The sequence below is a fragment of the Populus trichocarpa genome, chromosome 7 (genome assembly GCF_000002775.5).
Source record: "Populus trichocarpa isolate Nisqually-1 chromosome 7, P.trichocarpa_v4.1, whole genome shotgun sequence".
Lineage (NCBI taxonomy): Eukaryota > Viridiplantae > Streptophyta > Magnoliopsida > Malpighiales > Salicaceae > Populus > Populus trichocarpa.
The window spans coordinates 5,938,086-5,950,958 of NC_037291.2; the positions used below are offsets into that span (position 1 = coordinate 5,938,086).

A 12,873-nucleotide genomic window follows, 5' to 3' on the forward strand; every position below is an offset into this window, starting at 1 on the left:
CAAATTTGAAGGATGTAATCGGAAAAAAAAAATGTCAACCCTTATTAACTTTTCAAATTCATGACCCTAGCCAATAATTAAACTGGAAGTACCCCATCTAAAAAACTTGGCTCGACCTAATAGATTGACATGTGACCCGGGGCTTAGGCCGAGCTGAATTTTATAAGAAATTTGGGAAGAATTGATCCAGTGTGAAATGGTAAAAAAACCCGGGTTGACCCATGTCTGGTTACCTCGGGGCAACTCTAGTCAAAATCGGGTCAAAATCGTTGATTATTTTTTTAAAAAATAATATCATTTTTGTTTTTTTATCAAATCAAAAGATTTGATTGACTTGGGTTAACTCGGGTTAGCCAGCTCAACCCATGACCTGATACTTGTCTCGAGTCGGATCTAAAAACTATGAGAAAAACCATGGAGACCAGATCCCAATAAATCAAATGTCAAATGATAAAATAAAAAAAATTCAATTATACAAAATGATAAAAAAAAATAGCAATTAAGAGAATATGGACCTCATTTGAAAAACAAAATGAGAGGACAATTTAAAATCTTGAATTGAATGGCAAAATCAAAAAACAAAATCAAATTAATAAAAGAATCCAAAATTAAAAAAATGAAAATAAATAGAATGAGGATTAAATTTGAAAACAAAATCAAGATTATGGATTTAAAGATGAAATTGAAAACAAATTAAAATTTGATAAAAAGATTAAGAATTAAAATTTAAAATCAAAATATTAAGGGTTAAACTTGAAATATCATTAAATTTTGAATTCAAGAAAAAAATTGAAACGAAAATTCAAATTCATAAAAAAATAAAAAAAATTAAGAGTATAAGGATTCAATTAAAAAAAAATTAAAGAATTAAATTTGAAAAAAATTAAAAATAAGATTATAGATATATATAAAAAAAATTTTAAAAATAAAAAAATCAAAATCAAAATATTAAGAGTAAAACATGAAATATTAATAATCAATAATACTTAAATTTTTTATTTTTTTATAAATTAATAGGTTTTTTTTTAAAAAAATTAATTTTAACTTAATTTTATTTTTAATAGGGGTATTTTCGACTCTAAATTTCAAATATAAAATGACTTGCCTAGCTCTCTGCCCAATGCACATTGTCTTGGTACGTACCTCTCAAAAGACTGTTACTCCATCAACACTACCACCATCACCCCTACCAAAACCAAAACATATCCCAGACCTAGAAAGACGCCTAGATAGAGAGATAGGCAAAACAAATGTCATTTTGGAAAACCCAGAAACATTTTTTTTTAGCGAAGGAAAAAAAGCTTAAACGGTGGCCATGTTTTTGTAGTAGCTAATAACCTTATTTTTTGTGTGATCTTTGTTTCTTTTGTTTGGTTCCAAGGAAGCAAGTAATCAATGACCATGAAACCCCCTCGAACACTGATCTAAGTACTGTAAGTTCTCTCACTCTCTCGCTTGCAAAGAGTGTTTCGCTTTTCCTTTTGGCTCCAAATCACCAAAACGCAACCAAAGTACAGGCTTGATCTAGAGCGTGTAGAGAGACAACAACAGCAACAGCAACAGCAACAGCAACAGCATGGGTTGTTGTTACTCAAGAATAGAGAGAGAGGAGATGGTGTCAAGATGCAAAGCAAGGAAGAGATACATGAAACAACTTGTCAAAGCAAGACAATCTCTTTCTGCTTCACATGCAATGTACATCCGTTCACTTCGCAGTACTGGATCAGCCCTTCTTCAGTTCTCCAACACTGAAACCGACCTCCACCTCCACCACCACCACCATCACCGCCGCCTCCCACCCATCCATCCCTCCCCGCCACCACTACCACCCACCCCACTACCACCTCCCCCACCTCCCATGAGCCCAAGCTCAGACACATGGACAACCACAACCACCGCAACCGCTGCCTCCCCGCTTCCGCCCCCTCCTCCACCGCCTCCACCAGTGGCGGCGTCGAGTTGGGATTTCTGGGACCCCTTTGTCCCTCCTCCGCCGAGGTCAATGGAGGAGGAGGAGGAGGAGTGGGAGGAGGTGACCACCACCACCACTGCATCGGAGATGGTAGCGGTGGTCCCACCTTCGGTGGTTAGTGGGTTTTCGAAAGAGACTGCTAGTGGAAGTGGGAGTGAGCTTGCTATGGTGGTTTCAAGAAATAGTAAAGATTTGGTGGAGATCATTAAAGAAGTCGATGAATATTTTCTTAAAGCTGCTGATGCTGGTGGTCAACTTTCTTGTGTTTTGGAAGTTTCAAGCCCTAACTTGTCAGCAAGTCAAAGCAAAGGAGGTTAGCAGTCTTTGATCTTGTAGTTTTATACATTTGTTTTATTATAGTCCCATTTTCTTGTTTTGACTTTGTTTGGTTAATGAGAAAACTAGGGAATCAAAAATGGGTTCTTTGTCTTTTATTCAGATGTTTGATTTGTTTCGTTTTCTTGGGTCATGTTCATTTTGTTTGTTGATGTTGCAGGTAAAGGTTATAATTATGGATGCCGTTTGACCAGTCCATCATTGTGGACATGGGGTTCAAGTCCAAAGCTTAATGGGTTTGGAAAGATTAGTGAGGAAATGGTTGTTAGTCATGGAGGAAGCGGGGGCGCAGCTCATGTTAGTCATTGTTCAACGGTGGAGAGACTATATGCCTGGGAGAAGAAGCTCTTCCTGGAGGTCAAGGTATGGCCTTGATGGACCATATCTTGTTTGTAGACATGTTTTGTTGTTTACATATTGGATTATCTCTAATTGTACTTGATGGGTCAAAAAGAGTAAAAAAGGGAGTCATAGGCTGTCCTGTCTCTATCAATCTATCTATCTAATTAAAGATGATATTCTTATGTTATTTATAAGTACTTTTTTTCCCTTTTTTAAATTTTAATCGAGAGATTATGCTGCTGTGCTGTAGAATGCTGAGAGTTTGAAAATTGAGCATGAGAAGAAGTTGGCATTGCTGAGGAAGCTAGAGGTGAAGAGGGTTGAGTATGTAAAGACCGAGAAGACCAAGAAAGAAGTAGAGAAGTTGCAGTCCCAAATGATGGTCGCCACTCAGGGCATCGAGTCCATATCCACGGAAATCATCAAATTAAGGGAGACAGAGCTTTACCCTCAACTCCTTGAGCTTGTAAAAGGGTCGGTCTTTTTTGTTTTTTCAATAGTACTTTTCGTAGGGCCCATGACCTAGCTACATTTCATTTAAGAGCTGAAGCAAGTAACAAGTAACCCCTAAGTTTTCACGTGACCCATATCGCATCATTTTCCTTTCCTAGAGAGAGTCCAAACGGCTACTGGGTTTTAGGGCCAAAGCTTTTGGCACCTTGAATTCTCATAATTATTACAAGCACAACATGGAAAATTGACCTTGGCCCACACTTGCATTTGAATCTTGGCTCTGTTGTGGTCATAGCTTAGTATTGTTGCAGCCCTAGTCTTGTTTTAAGCCTTGCAAGATTCGAAGGATGGAGTAGACATAAAGAACTGGAAGATAATAATAAAAATACCCAGGGAAAGTCAACTTTGGAATTTTTTTTATTTTTGATCGTATATATACAGTACATAATTTTACTTTTGTCTGCCTTTATTGGCTTGTTTTGTCTCTCTTGCTTGCTTTTGTTTCGAAGTGATAGGAATCCAGCTGTGCTAAGGGCTATGAGACCTCAGTTTAGCTTGTGAATCTCTCTTTGCATCCATTGGAGTTTTGTGTGTTGCTAAGGTAGAATCTTAAGGCACGGTGTGCTAGTGAGGCATTGGTAGATGTGGGCTGGAGTCAATAGTGTGTAATTATAGCTTTACTTTGGCGGACTCTGGTAGATGTGGGCTTGAGTCAATAGTGTGTAATTATAACTTTACTGTGGCGGACTCTGGTGGCAGGTTGAATTAATTGAAATTTGGTAGTCTTTTTCACTGTGTTGTATCCTGGCCATCTCGCAAAATTATTTCCATTTGGAAATCAGAATTTTACCATTAGCAAAAATAGTGCAAGGAATCCAAATAAAATAGCGACGAACAATTTCAGTTTTGAAGACAGTAGAGGGTATGAGCCTAAATCTGATAAATATCGTGCCAAATAATTCTTTACACATTACTAGACATGCAGGCAGACATGGCTTATGAGATAAAGTATAAGATTTGTGATGATGCTCGTGCTTAAATAAAACCTTCTTTTCCTTTGCAGGTCAATGTGCATGTGGAGAAGCATGTACGAGTTGCACCAGGTCCAGACACACATTGTTCAGCAGCTCAAATATCTCAACACAATCCCATCTACTGAGCCGACATCTGAGATTCATAGGCAGTCGACTCTCCAGCTTGAGCTTGAGGTCCACCAATGGCACCAATCATTCTGCAATGTAGTCAAGGCTCAGCGGGATTACATTCAGTCCCTCACAGGCTGGCTGCGACTTAGCCTTTTCCAGTTCAGCAAAAACCCAATTTCAAGAACCAGTCAGGAATCAAGAATTTATTCCCTTTGTGAAGAATGGCACCATGCAGTTGATCGGATTCCTGACAAAGTGGCTTCTGAAGGAATCAAGAGCTTCTTAGCAGTAATTCATGCTATTGTAGTTCAACAAGCAGAAGAGCATAAGCAAAAGAAGAAGTCAGAATCTGCATTCAAGGAGTTTGAGAAGAAGGCTGCTGAGCTTAGATCCTTGGAGAGCAAGTATGGTCCATACTCGATGCCTGAAACTCCTAGCACTACAAGGAAAAAAGACCCAGTTATGGAGAAAAGAGCAAAGGCTGAGATCTCGCGGGCAAAGGCAGAGGAAGAAAAGAGTAAGCATGAAAAGTCAATTAGCGTAACCAGGTCAATGACAATGAACAATCTCCAGATGGGATTCCCACATGTTTTTCAGGCAATGGTAGGATTTTCGAGTGTGTGTATGAATGCTTTTGAATCGCTATACAACCAAGCCAAGAATGGTGACCAAGAGCATGATGTGAAGCGGCTATTACCCTGAGAAAAGAACTGTATTTAGGATAAAGAAAGTATTGGTAATTAGTGTTCTGTATATAGATAGGAATCCTTTTGAGTAGATGCGGAATGTGACTGAAGCCTGGAAAAGTAAACCCACCTATAGATGGAAAAATTATCCATGTCCAGAGCACATATGGAGGGCAGCATGTGTTTGAAAGGTTATGGAGGTTTTCCATTAGGGTTTCGCTCCAGTGTTGTTGATCTATCATATTAAAGTGTGTGCGAGTTGTCTTGTAATGTCTTTTGATCTGATTTAAAAGTACAAAACTAATAATTTCGTTGAGTTTATGAAAGGTGACTTGTTTCTTGAATGTGAAATTCATGTATAGTTTCGGTTATGATTTCTGTCCCAAGTTCAACAGCACGCTTGTCCTGAAGAAAAATGCCATGAAGCGGCCTTTTTCTAGATGAATCAAAATGAACGCCGTTTTGTTCATTACTTTAGGCTGTGTCTGGCACTAAAAATTTAATTTTTTTATTTTAAATTAATATATTTTTAATGTTTTTAGATTAAATATATTAATGTTAAAAATAATTTTTAAAAATAAAAAAAATATTATTTTAATATATTTTAAAATAAAAAAATACTTTGAAAAAAAACCGCTATTACATTCTCAAACATCCTTATTCTCAAACATCCTTTTACAGTATTGGATCATGCAACTCATTTTAATTTGTTTGAATTTTTAAATGATGTTTTTAGTTTTTTTTCAAGAAAAATATTAAATTGATGTTTTTTTAATTTATTTTTTTAATTTTAATGTTTTAATATATTTTCAAGTTAATAATATTTTTTTTAAACATTTTACATCACAATATCAATCATATAATAGTATATTTAGCAAAGTGATGCATCTGAGTTACCAAACCATGCACCACATTGCCAATCCAAGCATTAATTTATTTACTTCATCAACTTTTTAAATTTTATCCATCAATAAGCTAGAAAAGGCAACATTATTGTTGGCCTAGAAAATTCCAAAGGTTATTTTTTTTAAGTATTAAAATTTGATAATAATTAGAAATCGAGAAAATCTTTAAATAAAGCTCAAAAATTAATGTTCAGGGTTTATAATATTTTTTTAGTTTATTTGTAATTTATTTTTCTATTGAGTTTAAAACCCTCTTATTATTTTTTCAACTTTATTTACTATGTTTTTTATATTTTTTTTTGAGGATTTTTATTGCTTTTGCTTTACTTTCAGATGCATCTTGTTGATTTAGGTAAGTTTTAGATTTATTTAAAGAGTTTTAAACCTCTTATAAAGATAAATTACTTAAAAAAAAATAACAAATAATAAAATTTTAAATTAGAATTTCGTGTGGTAATTTTATTAAGTGAATTTTATGTTCATTTGGTTGATGTTTTTTTTATATTGTTTTTATTTGCGCCACTAACTATCAATGCAAATTCAAATACATTGATTTTTTAGTTGGAGTTATGATGTTCAAGCTTTGTAAGAATAGATGAGAATTTAGGGATACAGAGAGAGCTCTACAAGGCAGTGATGTTATTGTTCCTTCTATAATATTTCCTTTTTTTTTTTTTTCCAATTTTCTAGTTTCATCTTTCAAGTTTCGAGCAATTGAGCAAAACAAAATTGATTGGAAGAATACCTTTTTCTCACAAATGTTTTTGTTTGTTTGCCGAGAAAAAAAACTCTTAACTTTTTTATATTTAGAAACTTATATAAGTTGGTCAAAATCATATGTTTTCTCAAAACCATGTTTTATTTTCCTTTTTAATGATAAAAGTGTTATTGTATATACTTTATAGTTAATTGAGTGATTATATGTGACACCGATCTTATTCATATAAAAATATATTTATTATTAATAAAATTATTTTTTATCTTTATATTTATTTATATTTGATTAATAAGTCTAGAATAAAGATAAAGTTATTGGAAAAAAAATTATTTGCAAAAACAATTATAAAATAATTATATTTTGTAGTGCATAAAAGTATTAGCAAACAACTAAAATAGTTGGAGAATTCACTATAGTCCTTCTCATAATTTATTGTTCACAGCTACATTGTAATGACTATTTTCTCATTCCTATAAAAACTACATGTCTTTGGATTAAGGTTATTTTGGTATTTTCATGAAGTGCTTTATTAGTCATTATTGATTTGTTTGGGGGTATTTGTGTCTATTCAATGTTTTATGAATAGTAAAATAACCAAAATGCCCTCCAAAAGTTAAAAAAAAATAGTGGTCTCGGGTAGGGGTATTTAGGTATTTTTTATTTCTTATATGTAGTAAAATTGTGCATGTACCATTGGATGTAAGACATTTAGTTCATTGAGTTAGGGGTATTTGGGTCATTTACCTTAGATTTTGTTGTAAATTGTAAGTTTGGTTGAGGGTAGTAACATAATTTCCCTTTAAAATAATGATTTTTTAATTGAGAAATTGTTGGCACATGCAGAGTAATCACCAATGTATTGGAACCACCACACATTTTGGGCAGTACTTGGGGTAGTCAAAAAATCTCTTTTGCTATCTTAATCGATTCTTCTCTGTCTCCTCTTCTATTATAGGCGGCGTGTGTATTTCAAATGTGGCTAGTGTATTGTCAGTGACCATTTCCCCTCTTTCATTTCTCTCTCCTACCCTGATAAATACATTATGGTCTTTATTGTTATTTTTTTTCAAATTCAAACCTTTTAGTTTTGATTGCTGGTTTTTAGGCAGATAATATAGCTTATCAATTGCATCTTTATTTGACTTCTAAATTAGTTAGGTGACAACTCTTTGTTTAAATATATTTCACAACTATTACCTCTAATCTTATATGATAAAAAAAAAACTCATCTAAATCACTTAAGTTAGTTAAGTAGGACCCAATTCTATAACATTAAACATATTCAATTAACGTTAACTTTGAATAGCTCAACAAGTTATCCAAGAATAGAACTCTGGTTTTATACATATAAAATCAAAAGGCAACAAATCATGTTCTCAAAATATACTTAATATATTAATGAGGGATTTATTATTTTAGTTAAGTCTTATTCCATGACATTAGTGAGATATCATACATAATAATTATATAAACATACACCTCTAGCATGTCATTCTAATTAGATAATTATAGACATATCTAAACTAATTCCCTCTAGTTATCGAAGAAAATTAGGTGGTCAGAACCCAAATAGCTATTTGTAAATCTTCATAAGTCCTTTACGAGCACCATGGTTGTAACCTTTTTTGTTATTCTTTCTTTGTCTTAGATTACAAAATAGATTTTCCTATATAAATTCCTATATTTATAAATTACAAAACTTTTACATAATTATATAAGAAATATTGAGTTACATTCGAGAGGAATTAGATGAAAAAATAATTTAACAACCCTAAAGAAAAATAGAGCAGAAACAGGATACAAGAACCCTATTTAATATTACAACCATTAATAATACAATCACATTGATATTTAAATGTCCATAACCATCCATCATGTATAATAACATATTAACATGCATAAATAAATAAATAAATATATATATATATATTGTATGCTTTGGTTCTAATTATTGGTTTTATATGCAATTTTAAAGTAATATTTCTAACACTTGAAAATATTAAATCAAATCCAGTTTGATAATTTTTCAAATATAATAAATTTTACTTAATATAAATCCAATTTCATGTTAGGATGTCAGCGGTGCCAGGAGAACCTAGTGCTACTAGTGCGAGGCAGCAGGCCATGGTTGTTGTCTCTGTTATTAGGGCGTGCGATGGCTATGCATGAGCATAACCAGGCATAAGAACAATATTAACATAGTTATTGGTGGTTGTGCAATCATCCAAACCTTTTTTTAGTTTCATATTCTAGCCAAATTTGGCCGGAACTATAGTTGGATTGTTTTTAGGAAATAATTTTGTAGACAAATTTAATTCGTAATTAACATCAATAGTAATTAAAACATGTAATAACAAACCATAATTATCTAACAATGATTCTAATACTACTATTGAGTTTCCTAAACACAATTACACAATAAAAATAATAAATTTAAAATTTTTTTGGGAGTCCTTAGGATATCATTCGATAAATCTAAAGTTGTTTAAGGTTTACACAGAGATTATCTGAAGATCAAATGTTCTTTTTGGCTTTGAATAATTGCTTTAAGGCTTGGTTGTTGTAAAATCACAAGTCCTTCAAGTATCCGACCACTAATGATAATTCACACGAACTACTAGTGAGAAACCTCTTAAACCCTTTTAAAAGGGTTTGATTGTCATGCCTTTGAGTTCTAGCTGTTTTTTTTTTATATATATATTGATAAAAAGAGAAATTATTAAGGTTTTACCTCTTAAGTTTTATTGTAGAAAATGACATTTTAGCTTTCAAATAGATATATTGTCCTTTAACATTCGCATGACATGTCTTGAGATTTGATCAAAATTTAAAAAATCTTTAAATGAACTTGACATTATATTTATCCAATCATGGATGAGAATAAAATGACATAAGTTATTTTTAATTAAACATCTCTTGATTTTAAGATAACAATGAGACAAAGAAAAACATGCTTCATTAAAAATAAAATATAGTTCCAAAACATATGAAAAATAAATCCTAGAAAAGTAAAACTTTAATGATCTTGTTTACCAGGATCAATAAAAAAATGGGTCAACAACGCAAAACTTATTCCATTTTTATATCCACTTTCTTTGTCAAAATTTGTGACTTAGTAATACTTATCAAATGCCTCTTACATCATCCTTACCAATCACTTACTATGTCGATGATGTATGTATTGGTGATAATAGGATATGTACCATTATTCTTCTCAAATGCCACATAACCCCTAGTTTTCAAATTTCAAACTTGATACCTGAAATTCTTGAAGTTATTAATTGAATGACCCAGAATCCTATTATAATATTCATATTTAACATTTGAATCATACCACCTTGGGTATGGTGGTTGTATGAGATTTGTTGAGACTAGGGTGATGTGTCAAGTATTCGAAAGGTGTTGGTAAATAATGCTAAGGGGAAAAGATTTATCGATCTTGGATAGTGAAACTTAAGAAATTGGATATCCACAGAACTCCATGATATTTAAGGTGATCATATAAAAATTTAAGGGGATAAATTATAGTCAAGAATCTTAATTTAAAGGGCATTTTCTAGTATGTTATTTGGTATAGTGCTGAATTTCATTGTTGAATTTCCAATCCTTTCTAATTTTAGGCTTTTCTCAATCCTTTATGTTATGGTCACCACATATATGAAATGAGTTAATGAATTATCAATCAAGTACTCAAAGTACAAAAATTTAAAGGTATTGATAAAAATAAAGATAAATTCATTCTATAATAAAGAAGGGTGAATTTGCACCACCATTTCACACCACCTAAAGGCGAATTCCTTAATTGACTTGTTATTTATTTTCTCTATATTTTGAAGGTCAAGTTTACTTAGAGTTGTTTTCATGTTGAACTTATACAACTATATGAATGGTTCAATCAGATCTCTTTATTTCTTAACCTTACTTGCATTCAAGCTTATATATCAAGTCAAGACTGCACAGCTCAGACTTCCATTAAAGAAATGGATGAGAAGCTTGTTATTTTTAACCACCTTTATCATTTTACTGCACTAAATCCTCAAATAGGTCTTGAGGTACTCAATACTTATTTACTTAGTGAATTAGTACATCTTGAATTTCCACAGAATGAATACATCTGGTACTAGGTACATTTCAGATGCCTTCATGGAAACATATAAATCTATGCCCTTAATTGTCCTTAAGTGTTCTTTAATTTTTGAAACCTTTTCATCATCTGAATCTTATGTAGGCTCTTCATTCAAGACTTCTTTTGCAGTAGACTCTAGAGTGGAGGCAAATCTTGTTTGTTGATAAGGTGGCAACACTAAAATAGAATGAGGAGCTCTTGGGAATTAAGAATCAAGTGTCAATCCTAGGAATTCATGGTTAAGTGGTCTAGTGTGGACTATATCTTCTTGTTGGGAACCTATGTTAGATGCAAATAAAAACCTAAGGCTACATTCAGAGATTCAAGAGTGAAGAGGATGCATTGCAAGGTGCGTATTGTTGTAGTGTTTTCTCAGTTGGAGGTCCCATCACTAGATAGCTTGTTCTAAAAACTATATCCAAACAAACTGGTGAGCTTAGTTATCTCACTTTATATCAATTCAATCTCTTTTTGATGAGTTTTCTCATAAAGAGCCTTTTTTTATTAGAAAATATGCATGCCTACAAAGCAGGATAAATGATATAAAAAAAATATATATGTGCCTACAAGGCATGATAATGATATTAACAAAATAGTTACACCCTTCAGATGGAAATGAAATAAATTAAAGATGATATCTTTGGACATGATTAATACAAGATTAAGCCAAGAGACAATTAAAACATATAAAGGAAAAGGATTCATGAATGGATAATAGAAAGTTCTATTTTTTAAAAAAGGGTGGCCATGATAACAAGAGTTTACACTATGATAATTAGGGGTGTTCAAAAAAACAAAAAACCAATTAAACCGAGAAAACCAGAAAAAAAATAACCGAAAAAACTGAACTGTGAAAAAACTGATTAAACCGATTAAAATTCGGTTTGGTTATTTTTTTTGATAAAAACTGAACCGAACCGAAAATAAACACCCCTAATAATAATAGTCTATTCATAATGACTGTGAAAGTGAAAAAACAAAAATATTCCATTAGATCTCAGAATACTAAAGTTGTAATTGTGATGAATATACTGTTTTATATTAATTATTCATTAAATTATCATGTGTTACAAGTCCAATGCACTGTCAGCAACAGTTGTGACACTGTACATATAGCATTTCTATAGTTTTGTTAGGTGGGGACATGTAATTAACATTTTGTGATATGTAAAATTATTTGATGCATCTATTTATGTATATGTTATGTAAATTCAAGGCAAGTAAGGATAATACTATGGATAGTGATTATTAATCATAATATTATTTATGTATATATCCTTGGAATTAAGTTGATTGGTTTACCCAAAATAACTAATAATAAAGGGATTGAAATAATAAAATCAAATGGTGGTATGTTTGAGGCTATATGTTAATATTGTTGGTATAAATATAAAATATAGATTGAGTTTTGTTGCTTCGCAGGATAAAATTTTGAATAAAGTCTCAAACAAAAGAAATTTTATCAATTTTTTTATTAAAATAAAAAGATAATCATTTAAATATTATGTAGGAAACTGAATTATAATATATATAAAAAGTAATAAAAATTTCATGGTGTTATAATAAGCCGAGATAGATCACGGTGGTTTGGTGGTGTTGTGGGCTATATGGTTCATTGTTGAATTCTAACAAGGAAAATAACATAGTTTTAAAACCCAGCCTGACTTAGTGGGTTGACCCAGGACTAGAATAGGGCCGGGTTGAAAAAAAAACAGGGGAAGGAAAAACCTGATGTGACCCAGCTGACCCGATGGGTTGACCCGGCAAGATCCGGTCAAAAACCCTGTTGCAATCCGTTGACTCTTTTTTTTTTTTACTAAAACGACGTCGTTTTAATTTTTTTTAAAAAAATTTAACCCAAACAACCCGGTCAAAATCCAAAACCCAAATCTTGAACTGAGTCAACCATCAAATCAGCTCTAAAAACTATGAAAAATAGGAAAAGGGGCTGCTGTTTTTTTATTAGGAGAAAGAGGAGTGACAGTTGGAGTTAAGGTTTTCTTTTTTCTCCTTTTCTTTCTCTATGTATGTCTCTGTTTTTTTTTTCTTTTTCTTTTCTCCCTTGATTTTTCCTCTCCTTTTTATCATTGTACAACTATAATTTTTTTTTTCTATGTTTTTTCTTTCCTCCCTTTTTTTCCTTCTTTGCGTGCTCCTAATTACAGTGTTAATTTTGTTTAAAACTTTAAA

At 32.1% G+C, this 12,873-nt stretch overlaps 1 protein-coding gene across 1 annotated transcript; it reads left to right on the top strand.

The window, feature by feature from the left end:
* The first annotated feature begins 1,140 nt into the window (after window positions 1–1,140).
* LOC18101093 (protein ALTERED PHOSPHATE STARVATION RESPONSE 1) lies at window positions 1,141–5,278 on the top strand. The gene is made up of 5 exons (XM_024605256.1): window positions 1,141–1,433; window positions 1,518–2,285; window positions 2,469–2,671; window positions 2,901–3,124; window positions 4,167–5,278. Exons 2-5 carry the CDS (start codon window positions 1,577–1,579, stop codon window positions 4,948–4,950), a joined length of 1,920 nt encoding a protein of 639 aa, XP_024461024.1. The 5' UTR covers window positions 1,141–1,433; window positions 1,518–1,576; the 3' UTR covers window positions 4,951–5,278.
* The last annotated feature ends 7,595 nt before the right edge of the window (window positions 5,279–12,873 follow it).

Excerpts from the sequence above, each read along its gene's own strand:
- LOC18101093 (XM_024605256.1), top strand. The coding sequence starts at position 1,577 with ATGGGTTGTTGTTACTCAAGAATAGAGAGAGAGGAGATGGTGTCAAGA. Across the intron at positions 2,672-2,900 it reads AGCTCTTCCTGGAGGTCAAG|AATGCTGAGAGTTTGAAAAT; the intron begins GTATGGCCTTGA and ends GCTGTGCTGTAG. Across the intron at positions 3,125-4,166 it reads CTCCTTGAGCTTGTAAAAGG|GTCAATGTGCATGTGGAGAA; the intron begins GTCGGTCTTTTT and ends TTTCCTTTGCAG.